This window comes from Oryctolagus cuniculus, chromosome 7, assembly GCF_051225735.1.
Source record: "Oryctolagus cuniculus isolate XC-2025 breed Fujian yellow rabbit chromosome 7, ASM5122573v1, whole genome shotgun sequence".
NCBI classification, from domain to species: domain Eukaryota; kingdom Metazoa; phylum Chordata; class Mammalia; order Lagomorpha; family Leporidae; genus Oryctolagus; species Oryctolagus cuniculus.
Window position 1 is genome coordinate 124,496,880 of NC_142873.1, and position 20,081 is coordinate 124,516,960.

The following is a 20,081-nucleotide window of genomic DNA, read 5'->3' on the forward strand; positions in this document are numbered from 1 at the left end:
AAGCAGCAAACAAATCTCAAGATGTCCATTTCATTCCTGTAATTTTTTTTATTCTGTATTAGCTACAACATATCAGAGACAATATATGATGTTTGCCTTTTGGGGACTGGCTTATGTCATGAGGCATAATGTTTTCCAGTTGCATCTATTTTGTTGAAAAAAAAAAAACTTTTATATAAATATCCAATTAGAAATAGGAGCTCCATCAAAAGATTCTCTGCCTATATTGAGATATCTTAAAATGTAATCTTTGAATTTCAAAAATTAAGTCTTATATTCCAATTATTCTATCATTGTTTAATTTGTGTATTTCCTCTTTTGCTTTTGTACTGACAAATATCATGTTTCCTTATTCCCAAACTTTATTTGAACAAAATAAAACCAAAATTTAGAGATTAGCAAGAAAAAATGAAAATCAACATTAATTAATAAAGCAGATTATTAAGATGTTAAGATTTCTGACATCCCATCAGTAGGAGCATGTCTGTCTTTCTGAAACTTGACTGGAACGTTTGTATGTGTTTGTGTATGTGTTTCTTAACATTAGCTTAATACAAAAATTATATAGTTCGATTTCTTTACATTTTGATAACTATGATTTTATTTAGAAGATAGAAAATTGAAGCTTGCTTGGATACAATTATAAATTATGTAGATACCTGATATCAATTCAAAATAAATTTACACTCCATAGATTGGTTGATTTGGCAATACATTGATTTAACTGAAATTTGTATTCATATTTTCCCCCCACACACAAAAATTATCTTTGTTATTGAACTTTAATTAGCTTATCATTACCACTGAGACAGTGTTTTAGCTTCAATAAAAAATTTCTCAGAATATTTAATTTGATTCCATGAATAGTTGAAAATAATTGAATTACATTGAAAGTCAGTTAAATTATTTTCTATTTGAAATATCTGATGACACTGATATAAAACTACTGTTGTAGCTCTACTGCTAATTGAGAAGAGACATTGACAGCTATGACTTTATACTCAAGAAAACTCAGGAATGACATAAATTATTTTAGAACAAAGAACAGTCGTGTGTTTTAAATAATAAGTCCTACTACATGTTATTCCTCAAGTATTGCTTTTCATTTAGAGTACAGTACATGACTGTTATGAAATAATTTTCAATCATTTTTCCTCTATGCTTCTACTTTTACATGATCAAATTGCAGTATTGGTCACTGGTTTTTGAAAGTAACTGTTAACTATATAAGTAGATGGTGTTTTTTCTTCAGCACTAAATTAGTGTCTTCTGTTTTTTATGTGTTCATGTATACACTCTGTGTTTTATTTACTGATCTCAAGTACCAACAAACATTTTATACACATTTCATATTCCTCATTGCATTTCATAAGAAATGGAAATTTAGTACTTAACTCTCCTAAAATGTCCACTTTTGTATGTTTTACTTCATTGTTGGTGAAAAAGTAAGAAAACATTTTAAAGTGTAACCTAATTTAAAAAACACATACAATTTTAGATTTATACCTTAAAATAAATGTCAGAAGTGTTCAGACTATTCTCTATGAGGACTTTGCAGTCTCTGTTTCCCAAACATGTCTAACCTTCACCTAACCTGGAATTTTCCATTTTTCCTTTTGCTGCCATCAACTAGTGACCTGGAGTCTATGTATCTTGAAGGTTTCAACACAGGCCTTAGTACAGTTGTCAGCAGGAGCAACACCTGTGAATAGTTCTATCAATAGTACCCCAAAAGGAGTAAACTACCCTGGATAGTAAACTATCCAGACACACTTAGTTGTTTTGTTTGTTTGTTTCAGTTTCCAAGTGGTCATTTTATCAGGTTGTTTGAACATTAAATTTATCCTTGTTTGCAATCCAAAATCGTTCCCTGAAGTTTGCTGTTGTGTGTGTGTGTGTGTGTATTTACTGTTATCGTATGTCACTTTCTAAACTCTTTGGCACAATTTTCTGGGGGCGTGCCGACTGCCACAATACGAGTCAGGAGAGAGCTTTCCTTTCGGGCTGCCAATTCTGAGCATTTAAATTTTGGTTTGTTTGGGTTGTGGCTCTTTTTGTTTCTGAAGTCTGTATTCTTTATTTGTAACAATTGTACTTTTATTTTTCTATATCCTCTAACTCCAGAGTTTTCTCCTTCTCCCTCCTCCCCCCGCTTCTACATTCACAGTTGAACCATATTATTTAGGAAAGGCGCCTTGATGAAAAGACCAGGATAGGAGCTCTGACCATTCGTCAGTGTTTTCCCTAGAATAATTAAAAACAAAACAAAACCTAAAGAGCATCTTTCCATTTTTTTAAACATCTCTTGTGCTGTATCAGTAGACGGAACTTGGGTTAGTTTTATGAAATGCAACATCTAACCCCTGTTTTCTGGGAAAAAGAAACTGCAATGACTTGAAGTTGAGAATGTGGATACCGCCTCACTCACACACACTCATTCTCAGACTGGACAAACCCCTCCCTCGCCCTCCTCCTCCGGGCTGGCGCACACTGGGCCGCGTGGCAAAGGTACAGCGGAGGTGGGCTCGAGAGCCAGGCCCCCTCTTTCTCCTCAGTAGCAAAGGCCAGGCTGCCTTTTACAAGCACCACAGCTGAACCCAGTCCCCGCCTCCTCTCCCAAACCAGTCATTCCACTCGGTACCGGCCACAAGACAGAAAAGCTACTTCTAGCCTCTCCCTGGGAAGAGACAGCTTTCTTTCTGTTGTCACAAGCAAGTAAATCCACCGCTTTCTTTTCCAAGATGGCCGATGTTTTGGTTTTCTACGAAGTTAGTGCTTCCTTAGCTCACTAACAGCGCTGCTGTTGGCGGCTGCGGGTGCTGCTGTGACAGGATTTTCAATGTGGTGTGTTTTCAAGCCTCACTCACTCATCCTCTCATTCCCAAACATTCAGCATCTGTGCACACTCCTCACTTCCGGGTTTTTCAAAAGATTGGAGATTTCCAGTGGGGGTCTCAGGTTATCATCCCAATGGTAACAGATCGAGCACACTCAGTTTTATTGGAAAGCTTGACACACTTGAAAGGAGGTTATCAGTTACACTGGGTCTGGAAAGGGTAAGAAAGAGAAAACAGGGTTATCACTTTTTTTTTTTTTTAATTATATGTTTAAGTTGTCCCTATCTCTTGTCACTTTTTCCTTGGTCCCCTTCAGATCTACTCTGCCTATGTCATGCTCACTATTCTGAATCAAGAGGTAGCATGATGCCAACCATTTATCATGGAGCATGATGATAATCACTATCACCATTTACTGTGTGTCGGTTACCAATCTCTAATCTTCACAACAAATCCATGAGATAGACACTATAATCCATGGGATGGACACTATTTTCATCCTATAGATAAGGAAACCCAAGTTACATGACTGAGGAACAATGGAAGTGAGTTATACTCTAAGCCCACATTCTTTCTACTCTACAATGATTACGGCTCTGAAAGTATTCAAGGCTGTAACTGGCCGGCGCCGCGCCTCACTAGGCTAATCCTCTGCCTGCGGCGCCTGCACACCGAGTTCTAGTCCCAGTCGGGGCGCTGGATTCTGTCCCGGTTGCCCCTCTTCCAGTCCGGGTCTCTGCTGTGGCCCGGGAGTGCAGTGGAGGATGGCCCAGGTGCTTGGGCCCTGCACCCGCATGGGAGACCAGGAGAAGCACCTAGCACCCGGCTTCAGATCAGCATTGTGCACCGGCCACAGCAGCCAGTGGAGGGAGAACCAACAGTAAAGGAACACCTTTCTCTCTGTCTCTCTCTCTCACAGTCCACTCTGTCAAAAAAAAAAAAAAAAAAAAAAAAAAAAAAGGCTGTAACTAAATACATCAGAACCCACCTCTGCTAACTTATTTGTTGTTTGATTCAAAATATTTATTGCTTTGGTAGCTTCCAAACACAAGAAAATTTCAGTCCGGTGACTTAAACCTGAACCTTTATTACTATTCCACCCAGGATGCAGCCACAGAATACTTGGCTATAACAAACGTCAGTACAACCCTGAACCATTGCAACTATGGCCTTTCATTCCATCCCACAGCACCCAGATATCAGATACTGCCTCATATGTCATCCCATACCCCCTGAAAGTGACGGTATTGAAAACACAATCTGTTTCCTTTTATAATTTCATAGCAACCCTGAAATGGACACAGGATACTTTTTAGTACCCCCATTTTACACAGAGCCACAGAGAAGGGAAGAATACAGGAATAACTTGGACTATAATCCAACTTCTAGCTCCTTTTCCACTGTTCTCTTCTTGCCATCCATTAGGAATTTGGATTGGAGAAGACAGAGCAAATGATTTAGAGCCTCTCCTTGCAAGAGGGCCTTGTCCCTGGAGTTTCTGGCTATACTGGCATGCTGCCAGCAGCCACCATGTGTTAAGATATTGTTTCTGTCCCTAATCAGGGACAATAACCTGTCTCAGCTATTTCCTATCTCTAAACCAGTCAGACTAATTGAGTATAATTTTAATTTTTTAATGGCTTGGAATTAATACAAGCAGCTGCTGCCACAGTGTGTGGGTGTCCTTCTCCAGAAGGCACAGATTAAAAAAAAAACTACATGTAAACTTTAAAAAATAAACAATACAGTGTGTAGGACAAAAAGGTTAATTCAAGAATCGACCAGTGTCTTTTTGTTATCAAAAACTTGGCTGGCAGCATGTTGCAAGTCTCTTTCCTCCCACCCCTTGTGCCCATCAGCTCCTGATAAGATGGTAATCTGATTAGCCACTGGGTGTAAAAAAAACTGTGTTGTCTGTATCTGAGCACTCCCCCACTCTTTCTGTCTCCCCCTCCCTGTAACTCACCGAGAGATGTGACAAATTGTGGACAGAGATAAGAATGAATATGCTGGTGACAGGAGCGCTATTATAATTATTTGGAGGAAGAGAGGATTGGAATAGGAGTGGGTCCTGTTTGCCTTAGGAAGGGCAGATTTATAATATGGGCATCCATGCCAGGCATCTGGCTGTGCTTGATGCCAGAGAGGAAAAAGAGGGGGCCAACTGGCTCAAGCCAGGTCATGGTCTGGGCTGTTCCAGCAAAAAGTAAACTGAAGGCCATGTGTTCCTATTGATGAAAAAAGAGAGATTCAGCATCCCTCATGAAAGGAAGAGGAATGAAATCTCAGCTCAATATCAGATATACCTGGGAAAGTGGATAACAGCTAGCTTCCTGTCCTTAGGTAGATAAAGCCTGGGAACCAGGACACCGTAATCACAGTTTGTGGATGAATTTCAGGCAGCAAGGCCTTGGCATAGCAGGGAGCATACGTGCTTAGTAGCCAGTCAGACAGTAGTGTACATTGAATAGGTAACACACAACTGGCATACAGAAAGTGATGCATATGAACACTGATTTGAGGTGCATCTGAGTGTGATGCCCTTGTTTCTCATTCTTTCTTTAGGACTTACAACCTGGAAAGTCTGATTATGTGCTATTTCCCTTTCCTATTAATTTGAGGGATAAGTGAGTGCTATCAAGGAAGACTTGGGTTGGAAGTCAAGTTTTCACACCATATTTTTTGCTTGATTAGAGGGAAAATCAAGGCTCCAGTCTTTCTGGGCTCCTGAGCTGGGCTAATAAATGCTGTTTCAGAGAAGCTTTTGTGTTCTGTTAGGTAGTAGTCTCTTCTTCCTTTCATACTGGTAGCCTCCAAAAAGTATTTTAAGAATTTAGCTAATAGGTTTGTATATAAAGCAGAGAAGATAGTGAGAGAGGAATCATTAACATACTAATTAAATCACAAATTTACTCATTCATTCAACAAACATAAACTGAGCACCTGTTTAGCACCAAACACTGTGCTAAATGCTGTGGATTTTCATATGAATCAGAAACACAGGAATGTCACAATTAGTATTTAAAGCAATTAATTCATCTGGAGTTTCTGAAAAAGACTTCGAAGAAGAAATTATTTGAGCTACCTCTTTTCATAAAGATGCACTATGTAGAAAAGTATAGGAAAGGCAATTATTGTTAGAAGAAACCATGTTTAGAAAAGCAAGGGGGGTGTTGAGAACATGTATTTAGAACATGGCCCAGAGTTTCAAATGGAGAAAGCACTTTGTACATTAATTTGACTTGAGATTATTTACTCAAAAATATATTAATTTATCCAATTCATGAATATTTTTGAGTGGCTTTGTCAAGCAAGGCTCCTGGAGTACTAGAGTTAACTCTGCCCTCAGAGTCTCAGTCTCATAGTGGAGAAAGATGAACATACAGACACAATGAGGTGCAGACTGTACTAGAGAGGTGTAGGAAGCATGTTTGTGAATGTGTCTGTGTGCGCATGGGGATGATGCATACAAATGCTTCCCCATCCACCTCTGCATGTATGAGGGAATATGTGGGTATGAGTTACACACCTCCCTCACACATACGGATGTCCTATTCACTTACCAGGATGGACCAAAGGCAATGGCTTGTTCCAAGAACTGGATAAGCCTTTAATCTCTGAGTCCTGAGAGGATATACCTTGAATCTTCCAAGGTCTATGGAAGGATCAACTGTTGGACAATCACCCTCTGGGATTTTCTGGGAAATCATGGGCAATCTCTTTCTATTAAGAAGAGTTCTTGGAGGGCTGGCATTGCAGCCTAGCAGTAAAGGCCACTGTCTGTGATGCTGGCATCCCAGATGGGTGCTGATTTGAGTCCCGGTTCCTCCACTTCTGGTCCAGCTCCCTACTGATGGTCTGGGGAATGCAGCAAAAGATGGCCCAAGTGCTTAGGTTCCTGAATCCACATGGAAGACCCAGATGAAGCACCTGTCTACTGGCTTCAGCCTGGCCTAGCCCCAGATCCTCGGAAGTTGTGGCCAGCTTGGGAATGTGGAGACCAAAAGATAGAAGATCTTTCTCTCTCCCTCTCTCTGTAATAATTTCAAATAAACAAATGAATCTTTAAAAAAACACAGGAGTTCTTGTCTATACCTTAATTTTCATCATATTTTTGGCATAATAGGAATAACATAAAGAGATTGTTGTGAGGATTAAAAGTTAATACAGGGTGAATGTTGTGGTGCAGTGAATTTCGCCTGCATCCCATATTGGAGTGCTGATTTGAATCCTGACACCTCTGTTTCTGATCCAGCTCTCTGCTAAGGCACCTGGGAAGGAGTGCATGATAGCTCAAGTACTTGAGCTCCTGTCACCCATAGCAGAGACTAAGATGGAGTTCTTGACTCTTGATTCCTGGCTTCAGCCTGACCCAGCCTGGGATGTTGTAGTCATTTGGGGAATGAACTAACTAATGGAAGGTATCTCTGTGTGTGTGAAAGAGAGATTCTGCCTTTCAAATAAATGAATGAATGAATGAATGAATGAATCTTAAAAAACTGAACAATAGCAAAGAGTTAGTATATCTCAAAACACTTAGAATGGCCTGGCCAAGGTCAGTGCTATATATATATATATATATATATATACACACACACACACATTGGGAAATAGTATTATAATGACTATTATATTTATTGTTATATTGACCTCATGGATATCTCAGACCAGCTGTGTTAAATGGAATAGGAGGCTTCCTTGTCTAAATTAACAAATGCAGGCATTTTCTTTACAGTATCCCTTAACATTCCCCACACTTGCCCTTCCCTTCAGCTGAATATTAGACTCTACTTTATACTGAGCCAAAATCTACTTTATAATGCCTGACACTGATCTTCTGGGATGACTCTTCTTTTCCATTTTTATTGCTTTAAATAATAAACAGGTATTGTTTGAGACCTCTCTGAGGAAATAAGTGGCACAGTATCTATCTTCAAGAAGCCTACATCCTACTTGAAGAAATATCCAAATGTACATTTACTTTTCTTTCTCATTGTTTTGAGACAAACCATGTGATAAAACTTTTTTAGGGGCTGGCACTGTGGCACAGTGGGTTAAGCCACCATTTGGAGTGCAGGCATCCCATATGAGCTCCAGTTCAAGTCCTAGCTGTTATACTTCCTATCCACCCCCCTGCTAATGAACCTGGGAAAGCAACAGAGGATGCTCTTAGTGCTTGGTTTCCTGCCACACACATGGAGACCCCAAATGAAGTTCATGGCTCCTGGCTTCCTTCTGGCCCAACCCCCTGTTCCCCTATTGCGGCCATTTGGGGAGTGAACAATCAGATGGAAGATTGATCTCTCTCTCTCTCTCTCTCTCTCTCTCTCTCACTCTGTCTGCCCCCCCTCTAACTTGGACTTTCAAATAAGTAAATAAATCTTTTTTAAAAGTTGTTGGTGTTTTATAAGAGCCTTTTTAATATTTTCCAAAATAAAGAAAAAATAATGAAGACTGAATAGTCAGGGATGGCTTTAGAAAGGAGGTATGTCAAGAACAGGAATTTATTTCCACATTCTTTTGTTAATTGACTAATTAGTTCATTCTTAAAATATTCAAACCTTTATATGCTGCATCTTTGAGGAGTTTAATTCCATCCCTCTTTTGCCTTTATTCTTTGTATTACTTGAAAGTAATAAATTTGCCCTGCTGAGCCCTTCTCAAATAGAATTCTGTTTGTATCCTTGGCAAAATCTGGAAAACCTAAGCCCTGAGTCATATCTTAGCTTCCTTAAATCATTCCACCAGGGCCCATTAGCTCCGCTCTTTCTGCTAATCAGGTTAGGCATCCTAACCCACCCAGGAGAGGAGCTAGGACAGCTGCAGGCAGTAGATGAATCCTCCTGATAGCACGTAATCAGAATCAGTGGAGACAATAGGCTCTGAGAGTCAAGTTGCTGAACTTGGCTAGAAGTGGAGAGAACTGGAATGATTGAATTTAAAGCATGAACCTTGAATGGATATACTAGGAAATGAACAGCTGAAAATAGTGTCATAATTCAGGAATCTCAGAACTGTAGGGATCACTTGCTTCTGACGACACGCTCACCCAGTGCTCCATGAGACTCAGACTCAGCCAGAAGCAACTATCACAGACCATTGGTAGGAGATGTCTCGTCCGCTTTCACTGGAATTCTCCCTTGTTTGGGACTTTGGAACCCTGAGACTGCCTTGTTCCACCAGCTTCACATTCATGCATCTTCAGTCACATCATAAGTGAAGAACATCGTATACTCTGCGTGTGCTAATCCCTCTATCGGGGCCAATCTTCCGTCTCTAATCTTGGCTCTCCACTGATCCCCTCTCCTTTCTGCCTCCCTTTCTGATAGAGACTTTCCTCTGAAACTCAGCTCTGTTGTTAATAAACTCACTTGGATCCTTCAGCCTCTTAGTCCACTTCTTCGTTCACTTCTCATCTTAACCAGACTGCTTGGTGCATGATACTTAAATATTTGTTTAATAAAACAGTGAACTAAATACTGACTTCCATAAAGGCCATTGCTTCCCACAACGCCCTCTTAGGAGGGTTTTCCTACACTGCACATAAAGAAGGATCAGGAGATGACTTTTCCTTTACTCCCCACATATCTTTCAAGCCATTATTTCTCTATCTCATCACTTGGAACTCCAGAATTTCAATATGGGAAGGTTTGGGATAGCAAAGAGTGCTAGGAGATTTGTCTTAAAGCTGCACTTACATTATAAGAAATATGTTGTTACTTATGTGTTCATTCACATTGGCTTTGGGAGTAGGAGATAAACGGACCCCCTGGTGCACCTAAAGATACCTCTTATAGCCTTTAATGCTACCACTGACTTTCTTCCTCTGTAACGTGTGTTGTCTACCATCCTGTCCTTCTCAGCACTTTCTGCTCACTGTGCATTTTAGATGGCATGGCCTGCCACTTCAATCATTTCTTTCCAATAAAATCAATCAACAGGATTTTTAGTTCAATCTAATATTATCAAATATTTGTACAAATCTCAATACCATCAATACCAGGTAACCTCTGCTGCTCTACAAAAGTCTCACAGCCTTGCCTCCCATCCTAGTCACTTAAGCTGCCTTGGAAAGATACCAAGGTAGTCCATAATGTACAATGCTGTTGGATCTATTACTTAACAGTTCTTTGCAGCCTGCTGTTTCTAAAGCCAGCACTTTCTCATTTTTCTCAACTACGTCTCTTATATCTTCTTCTTCGTGGTTTCCTCTCTTTGTCCTTGTGCCACTTGGCTTTCAATTGAGTGTCCAGCTGCTACAGGTGAGCCTTACATCCTCCACCCACTGAACCAGCCCTACCCAGAAGCATCCTTTCCCTTAAGAATCTTTCAGATCAATCCTGGGGTGAAGTAGATGATAAGGAAGCAAGAGAGCCTACAAAATACTTGAGCTGATTGGCCAGGAATCATCAACATAGGATCATGGAAAAGGCGCAATTTGAGATGGATTTTTTTTAGGATTAAGAGAATTTGAGGAGCTAGAAATGAGAAGCATTCTCTGTAGGGAAGCAATGTGAAGTGTTTGGACATCAGAAAGCATGAGAGGGTGCAATAACTCTCTATCAGTCCTTGGGGCATTCTAGTCTGGCCCAAGAGCCCACAAGAGCATTTCATGCGTGGAAAGCCAAGATACTGTGGCAAAAGATGTCCTACATGAAGGACCTCTGTGGGTGAGACTCCAGGATAAAGAAGTGATCATCAAAGAAGAATGTATTTTCTCTGAAGGGAAGAGAGAGCCTCCACTTTGCTTATGGCCTTGTCTGAATACTGAAGGATTTTGTGGATTCAAAAGGCTTCCATAGCCTAGGCAGCTCATGTCAAGAGTCTTAGGTGATTACTGATGTCATACATAAGAGTGTTAATTGTTAAATTAACAACAGGAGTCACTAACTAACTTCCCATGTAGGACCTCTGTCCTCAAAGAGTTGTATTATGAAAGTTAATAGTAAAACTTGTTCTCAAAGATCAACTTCACATTAGTGTATTAAGCAAAGGATAATCTTATGTCTCATAAGTTTTAGATAAGCCTCAGTGCCCAACTCCATTGCCCATTTCCTTTGGAACTTCTTTGATTAATGATAAATCTTGTTCTCAAAGAAAAAAAATTAAAAGAAAAATAAGAAAGGAAGCAGAAGAAAGTGTGGGAGTGAGGGAGGGATGGAGGATGGGGTTAGAAGTCATTATGTACATAAAATTATATGTATGAGATATATAAATTTTGTTCCATTTATATGTCCCGTCCCGCGGGACAGCAACTGGAGCTGAGCACCTATAAGGAGAAATGAAAGGGACAGGAGACACAAAGATGGCAGCAAGACAAGTCCTGATTAAGCTGCGATTTTTATTTTCAACCACACTCTTATATATCATAAAGGCAGGGTGTCGGGCGGGGGAAGGAGGGGGAGCTTATCTTGTAGCTGCAATGCTTGTGCAAGTAGGGGAAAGGTTACAAGGTCTTAAGGCACAAGGTCATACAAGGTTGTGTTATCAGTACTCTCCCTCCGGTCTGGGCTGTCTAGTCCTGCCTCACTAGTTTTCCACTAAGAGGCCACATGCTACATGGTCCCCAACATTTGTATAAATAAAAAATTTAAATAAAAAAGAAGAGCATAAATAAAAAGGAGTTAAGACGACTCTGACTGGAACATTTTCCTTTTCTTATGTATTCATCTCTGTTCCTTACTGAAGAATGAACATGATGACTTAGCAAAACACTCGCACAGCATATTTTAAAGCAATATTTCCCAAAGTGCTTCTATGGAAAATTAGTCTCATGGAATTCTCTATAGAAAAATAATAGTAATAATTTAGAAAAAAATGTTTAATATTCTTTCCCTTCCTTGAATATTCACAATGCATATTAGTTTATTTTAAAAGGTCTGAATTAGTCCTGTAATAAAGAAAAACTGACTTCCCTGGAAAAAGTGGGCCTCTCCTGTTTATGTTTCCATAACATGACACTCTTTATTTTCACTCAAAAAACTTTTGGAGTCTCTAACTTTATTGTCTGTTTATTTTTAATATCTTACTGAATAAGTCTCCACTAAAATTTATAACCCATGAGAACTGAAACTTTGCCTTATTGTCCATTAAGACACTAATGTAACAGCTGGGCATACATTAAGTGCTCAAAATAAGGATAAACAAAATGAAGATGAAATTTGCTCATTTTAATTTTACCTTATGTTTTCTAAGCAGTTCAAAAAAGATACTTCTGGATTTTGAACAAAACACTGCCAAAGTCAGGTCTGGTTTTCCCTCTGTGTAGTCTGTTATTGTTTCCCATTCCCACCACTCAGGGTCCTTGGCATCAGTTTTTCTCCTAATCCTTTGTCCTATTTATTGACTTTTGAAGCTTGAACAATTGTCTGATATGCCCAAATTTCTTTGTATCTTTCAGGCAAAGACTGCCACCTAAAAATGTTTACTACTACCGCTGCCCGGACCACAGGAAAAATTACGTGATGTCCTTTGCATTTTGTTTTGACCGAGAAGAAGACATTTACCAGTTTGCTTACTGCTACCCTTATACATACACCCGCTTTCAGCATTACCTTGACAGCCTACAAAAGAGAAACATGGATTACTTCTTTCGAGAGCAGCTGGGTCAGAGCGTGGTAAGACTTGTACCTGGTTTGGGAAGCCCATTAGAACTAGGCAACCCTGGGGTAGGGATTTCACAATAAGTTTACAGAATGCATAAAACGAATATTGGTGCTCTATAGATAGAGATTTAATAATTTATTATATTACGTAATATATTAAATTGTTTAGTCATTGAATAATTATTAGTTGGATAAAATCATAATTAAATAATTAGTATTATATAATATATAATTAAATAGTAGTATTAAGTAGTGTAATTAACTATTATTAGTTAATGTTGTTTTAAATATCATTTTTATTGTGTGATTCTTTGTTGCTGTATGTACCAGAAAGCCACAGAATAAGATGTGAGGTAAACAGTTGTCTTTCTGAATGAATCTGATAAAGTTTTCTAGTAAAATACAAAAGTTCTGGTAAATCTCAAAAACTGAGAAAAGAAGGAAATTTAAGAGGGAAATTTCCTGGATGTTAAAAAATATGGGAGTTTTTTTGTTGTTGTTTATTTGACAGGTAGAGTTATAGACAGAGAGAGAGACAGAGAGAAAGGTCTTCCTTCCATTGGTTCACTCCCCAAATGGCCACTAAGGCTGGCCCTGCGCTGATCCGAATCCAGGAGCCAGGTGCTTCCTCCTGGTCTCCCAGTGGGTGCAGGGCCCAAGCACTTGGGCCATCCTCCACTGCCCTCCAGGGCCACAGCAGAGAGCTGGACTGGAAGAGGAACAACCGGGACAGAATCTGGTGCCCACATGGGATGCCGGTGCTGCAGGCAGAGGATTAACCAAGTGAGCCACAGCACCAACCCCAAAATATGGAAGCATTTTATGACTATGAACCTCTCAGAGGAGAAATCTATTTGTTTCTTAGGGAAACCAAGTTGCCTCCAGTACAGTTTGGTGAGTGGTGTGCAGTTTGATTTATTACTCGAAGTGCGTTTTGTCTCTGCCACCATCAGCTCCAAACTCTCCTTTCCTTTCTCCAGCTTTCGTTCTGTGGGATTGGAGAATTCAGTGTTTGATTCCTTATTGATTTCCTATTACTCATATGACAAATTACCCACACTTGGTGGCTTAAGGTAACATGAATTTATTGTCTCATAATTCTGGAAGGTAGAGCTAAAAATATCACCAGATATGAAATTCTTCTAGAGGCTCTGGCAAAGAATTCAGTTTCCTGCCTCTTCCAGCTTCCAGTAGCTGCTTGCATGCATTGGTTTGTGACTCCTTCCATCTTGAAAGCTATTAATGATCATGCTTCATTACTTTGATACTGATTCTCCTGCCTCCCTCTTTCACTTGCTAGGTTCCTTGTGACTGATTACATCGGGTTCACCAGATAATCTAGACTACTCTCCCTATCCCAAAACCTTTAGTTTGGGGGCTGGTGTCATGGTATAACAGGTTAGGCTGCCGCATGCAATGCTGGCATCCTACATGGGGACCAATTAGAATCCCCACTGCTTCACTTCCCATCCAGCTCCCTGCTGATGCACCTGGGAAAGCAGTAGCAGATGAGTCAAGTGCTTATGCCCCAGCACCCATGCAGGAGACCTACAGACTTCCAAGGCTCCTGGCATTGGCCTGGTCCAGCCCTGCTGTTGCAGCCATTTGAGGAGTGAACCAGTGGATGGAAGATCTTTTTCACTCTCTGTATCTCCCTCTCACTATGTAACACTCCCTTTCAAATAAATCAGATAAATCATTTAAAAAAGAAACTTTAATTATCTCTGTAGATTGTCTTTTGTTATTTAAGGTAACATATTCACAGGGACTGGGGATTGAGCATTGGCCGTGTTGGGAGGACACCATGGTTTGTTTTGCCTACCACATCTCTCATTTCCTGTATCCTTCTCATGCCCAAAGTGGGACCTGAAGTTTTTCTTTTCAGTGAACTTATATTTTGCTCTTTATTGTCAACAAGTAAGGAATAAGCAGGTCAAAATTTGATTTTTTGTTTACTCTCCAAGAAGGGTGTGCTGTGTCCCTAAAATATGTATAATGAGCATATCTCTAAAGGCCCCCATGAAGACTCTGGTAGAACTGGCATAAGACACTGTGTTTATGATATGTGTTAGGGGAAAAATGGACTTCATGTAGTGGTTGTGGATTCCACATTTAAGTGAGTCCCACAAAAAGAAACAGAGAGCAAGCGAGCCTGTGTATGGGTCAGGTTTCTGAGAATAAAATCTGGTCATGATGATATTCTTATAGCCTGAGATTCTCTATACACAAAAATTTTGCTAAATGTCTTTCTTCTACTCCAGTCTTCTTCCCAACAGTGCTTCTGGTGGGTGTTGTTTGTATCTAGTGCCTATATATCTTGAACTGAAAATTGGGACACATGGTGTATCAGTCAGCATGCTAGCAGGAAACAGATGGCAGTCTCAAATTAGAATAATTTGAGGAGAGTTTAATAAATGGGCTATTTACAAGGTATGAGTGGTATGTAGGGAAACTACAAGATAGGGTAAAGTTCCCTGGAGCTAATAATGGTTCAACTGGTGTGAAGCAGGTGATGGTTACTAGAACCAAATAGTAGAAAGTCATTTTTGGGGCCAACTTGAAAGAAATAGTAACCTACACTTAAGAAGAACAGATAACCTGAGATGACCATATAGGAAGGAAGCTGAGAAGAATAAATTCCTGGTCCTTATTTTTTCTTTCCTCTGATCTTATACTAGGAGTCTCTACTGACCAACCCAAACAGAAGCCAGAGGACAAGGGAACTCATTGACATAACCTATACAAATAAGCCTCCCAGGGGAAAGAAAGGATAGAAGAGAGCAGAAAGTAAGTGTAGAGGGACAAATAAAACAAAACAAGCACATATGGTCTAATCAACAATACATTACCAGGGACAGTGGGATTATTTCAGGTGACACTGTCAGAGAAATTCTGACATGAAGCATGAATGTTTGCCAGACATATTGTTTATTATATTCATATTATTGATATTGATATTATTTAATTGATATTGATATCATTTAAGAGAATTGAGAAGATCATTCAACACTCATGACATTTAAGGACAAAATCTGTATTTCACCCTCATGTCTACCCTAGTCCCCTCTCAGATTTATTTCAGGCAGAATGCAGGTGTACATTGAATAGGTATCAAATAAATGATTGAATGAGTGAATGAAATAATGAAGATATATGTCTGGAGGAAGTGTGAAGAACTGAGAGCAGCAGAAAGCTGATAAGAAGGATTGCAGGATACGTTAGCCTTCCAGTAAGAGCAACTTAAGTAAGAAAGTTTATTTTCTATGTAAAGATGTAGGTGTAGGCAATGCACAACTGATACTGTGGCTTTGCTCCTTGAAAGCTTCAGGAAATCAGATTCTTTCAGCTTTCTCTGCTGTTCTCCATGGACGTAGCCCTCAATCTTATTATCTAATATAGAATTCTACTATCACATCCCTGTTCCAGGAAGCAAGATGCAGGAAGAAGAAGAGAAATGAAGAGAAGCAGTAATGTGATTATGTCATTTTGTAGACTTCACATCTCATTTAACCAAAGGAATGATAAGGAATGAAGTCTTTATTCAGAGTCACCCACAACTCAGCTAAAATTTGGTGGTTCCATAGCTATGGCAGATAATTGATGCATAATAAAGACAGGCTGTATTCTCTTCTATAGGAATCCTGAATTCTGCTCCCAGCCCTAACATGAAACAACTCGTATGACCTTGAATGCTACATCCCCTTTCTGGGGATGTAAACTATTTCAAATTCTCTTGGGAAAAAAAAGTAGTTTGAGATTTCTGTCCTATTTCAGATCCTGTAAAAGGCTTTGTGGGGATATATAGTAATATTATGTAACTTTTTTTTTTTTAATTTGAAAGACAGAGTTACAGAGAGAGGCAGAGACAGAGAGAGAGGTCTTTCATATGCTCCCCAGATGGCTGCAAGAGCTGGAGCTGAGTTGATCTGAAGCCAGGAGCCAGGAGCTTCTTCCAGGTCTCCCATGTGAGTGCAGGGGCCCAAGCACTTGGGCCACCTTCCACTGCTTTCCCAAGCCTTAACAGAGAGCTGGATCAGAAGAGGAGCAGCCTGAACTAGAACCAGCACCCATATGGAATGCCAGCGCTTCAGGCCAGGGCTTAAACCATTGCACCACAGTGCTTGCCCTTGTAACTCTTGTACTTCCAGAAATGTATTCGATATCAGAGGAAATAAGACACATTCAAATAGCTATAATAATTTTAAAAGTATACAATGAGGAGTCGGTACTGTGGCACAGTGGGTAAAGCTGCCATCTGCAGTGCCAGCGTCCCTTATGGTCCCAGCTGCTCCACTTCTGATCCAGCTCTCTGCTATGGCCTGGGAAAGCAGTAGAAGATGGCCTAAGTCCTTTGGCCCATGCACCCATGTGGGAGACCTGGAAGAAGCTCTTGACTCTTAGCTTTGGATTGGCTCAGTTCTAGCCATTGTAGCCATCTGGGGAGTGAACCAGCTCATGGAAGACCTCTCTCTCTCTGTTTCTCTCTTTCTCTCCCTCTCTCTAATTCTCTCTCTCTATAGCTCTGCCTTTCAAATAAATAAATATTTTTAAAAAGTATATATTGAATGGTCTCATGAATTATTTACAGAGTTAGCAATCAGAATAAACATCATGGAAAAGATAGACTTTTCTTGAAGGATGGATAGGACTGCTGAATATAGACTTAGAGAATAGGGCACACATAAAGCAAGAACAGCCTGGGTCATCCCTTGGTGGTAGTTGATTGGAAGTCTGGTTTGTTTGGAATGGAAATTCATATTGGGAGATACTAGTAGACTAAGATAGACATGAAGATTCAGGCCAAACTTGATTATCATCTTTGCTTGACTATCATCTTGGCTATATCCTTTATTCAGATTTAACACAAAAACACTGGGCCCATTACTTTATAGACTATCCTATTTATTTCTTAAAATAGTTTTATGGACTAGGCAGAATTTTCCCAATTTGAGAGAAAAATTACCTAGGCCTAAAAAAACTAGTTAATTCATTAAGTTTACGTGACTACTTCATATGAGGGCCAAGATTTAAACCTGTTCCTTTGATGGACACACTGAGACCTAAACAGAAGTATGCATGTGTTTAAATTAATTTAATATTCTAAGTTAACATGAATGATTTGCACATCTCATGGGGCATGGTGCAGTATCTCAACAGATTTATATGGCATAAACCAATCATCCTAGTCACTTAGCCCTTCCATTTCTTTTATTAGATTATAGTTGCCCTATTGTTCTGTGTAACACCAAATCCCTTTACCTTCACATGGTTGTACTTTGATACCTGCTATCAAATCTCTTCTTGTCCTCCCATTCTTCCATCACCTAATCATTCCTATTTAAGATTTATATCAATTATATATGCATATATTAAACTTTCATATGTAAAACATTTAATATGTGCCTTTTTGTGCATGTCTGTGTTTGTGTCTTTTAAAATTTGTTTACTTTTTGAATTAACATGTAATAATCACAGTTTTAAAGGAATTCAGTGCAACTTTTCAACATATCAACGTATCTTAGACCATCCCATGCAACTAACCTGTTTCCTTATCTATTTTTTAGGTGTTTGGAACCTGCCAATTTCTTATTTACGTTCTTATACAGAATGTTTTACATCATCAAGAGCCATAGTCACCACATTGTGCTGAGTAAATTTTTGAGAAAGGGATTCACCTTATCCAAAGTAGCTTTTTAAGAAAGTAAAGCTAAAGGGAAGGCAGAGAGTTCCTGTATTGGATCAACTCGATTGGAAAAGCTCTGTGGTTGGCTCAACCCCTGTTTGGGGCCTCAGTGCAGATACCAGGGATTGTAAAGCGTTCTGCATGCTTTTGCAGAAAGGACAATGCTCGGTTACCAGAGGGTTTGATGTGGCTTTTTTCTGAGGCCACCACTGTAATTAGTTAATCCTTCTTCTGATTTGGAAGGAGGATAATTACAAGTGGTAAGGCTAAACATGCCAACATCCAGATCTTAGGGAGTGCAGGCAAGAAGCAAGATTTTGAATTTTTAGTGCTGGAAGTATTACTCACCATGCCCATAGCTGTAAATGGTACTAATTATATCATACCAAGTGGAATTTTATATTGTTACTCATCAATTGTCCCTTCTAACTCCACCAGTTGAACCTGTGATAAAATCATATTCTGATATTTAAGATGAAGATTTCATGGGAAAGATTTTTTTCTTATTTTAGTAACTTTAATGACATGTAATTTATACAGCATATAATTCACCCATTGTTACCGCACATGTCTATGATTTTTCAGTAAATTTAGAGAGTTGCGCAACTATCACCACAGTACAGTTTTAGAGCATTTCTATCATGCCCTAAAGTTCTCTTTTTAATACTCACTTCCACCCCAAGTCCTATTTAAGTAGCTACTGATCTGCTTTCTGACACTATAAATTTGCTATTTCTAAACATTTCATGCAAATAGAATTTTATAATACGAAGTCATCTTTGCATCTTTAATCTTTCTGTTAGCATTATATTTTCAAAATTTACCCATACTGTAGCACATATTAGTAACTAATTTATTTGTTTTTAGTGCTGAGTAGTATTCTATTGAAAGGACATGCCACATTTTATTTATTCTGTAGTACATGGACATTTGAATGAGCTTCAGTTTGAGGCTACCAAGAATAATGCTGCTGTGAATATTTGTGTATCAATCTTTGAGTGGACATATGATTACATTCTCTTGCATAGACTTCCAGGAGTAGACACTGGGTCACATAGTAAGTTTATGTTCAGCTTTAAAAAGAACATTATCAAAATGTGTTCCAAAATATATATGTATATGTATGAAAGCAGAGTGACAGAGAGGGAGGGTGAAAGAAAAAAATAAAAGAGAGAAACAGAGGAAGAGAGATTGATTGATTGATTGATTCTAATCTGCTGGTTCACTCCCCAAATGAATGCAGCAGCCAGGTCTGGGTGGATTTAAGTTAGGAGCCAGGAACTATATCCTGATCTCCAATACATGTGGCAGTGTCCCAAGTATGTGAACCATCTTCCACTGCCTTCCTAGGCACATTAGCAGAAAACTAATTTGGAAGCTGGGTAGCTGGAACAACTCAAACCAATATTCTGACATGGGATGCTGGCCTCACAAGTGGTGGCTTAACCTGCTGGGCCACAATGCCATCCCTCCATTTTATATTGCCATTGGCAAGGTAAACAGGTCATGTGCTTGCCAACATTTGGAATTATCTATTTTTTAAAATTTTAGACAATGTGGTGATACCGCATTGTAGCTTTAATTTATATTGCCCTAATGAATAATTATGATAATCATCTTCTCATGTATCATTCATAATTCATCATACAAAGCACTATCATTCATACAAAATGTCACTTACTATTCATAAATCTTCTTTGGTAAATTGTCAGTTCAAATATTTTGTCCATTTTTTATTTTTATTTAGTTATTGGGTGTGGGGGGGAGAGAGAGAGAGAGAAACCAAGGCTTAGTTAAGCCCAAAATAGGAGACAGAAGCTCAATCTGGTTCTCCTATATGAGTGGAAGGGATTCCAACCACTCGATCCATCAGCTGTATCTGCCAGGATGCACAGTATTAGTAAGCCAGAATTGGGAGTGGAGCCAGCACCCAAGCCCAGGCACTTGAATATGGGA

General features: G+C 39.3%; 1 protein-coding gene across 6 annotated transcripts in view; it reads left to right on the top strand.

The window, feature by feature from the left end:
- Positions 1-20,081, top strand: part of LOC100353437 (AGBL carboxypeptidase 4) — a 1,500,799-nt gene that overhangs the window by 941,717 nt on the left and 539,001 nt on the right. For all 6 annotated transcript variants that reach the window (XR_016211041.1, XM_089300713.1, XM_089300715.1 and 3 more), the window contains exon 5: positions 12,238-12,454. Coding sequence is in view for 5 of the 6 variants with exons in the window: in XM_089300713.1 (XP_089156839.1) it covers positions 12,238-12,454 (217 nt within the window). In the remaining variant the exon portion in view is untranslated. The remainder of the gene's footprint in view (positions 1-12,237; positions 12,455-20,081) is intronic.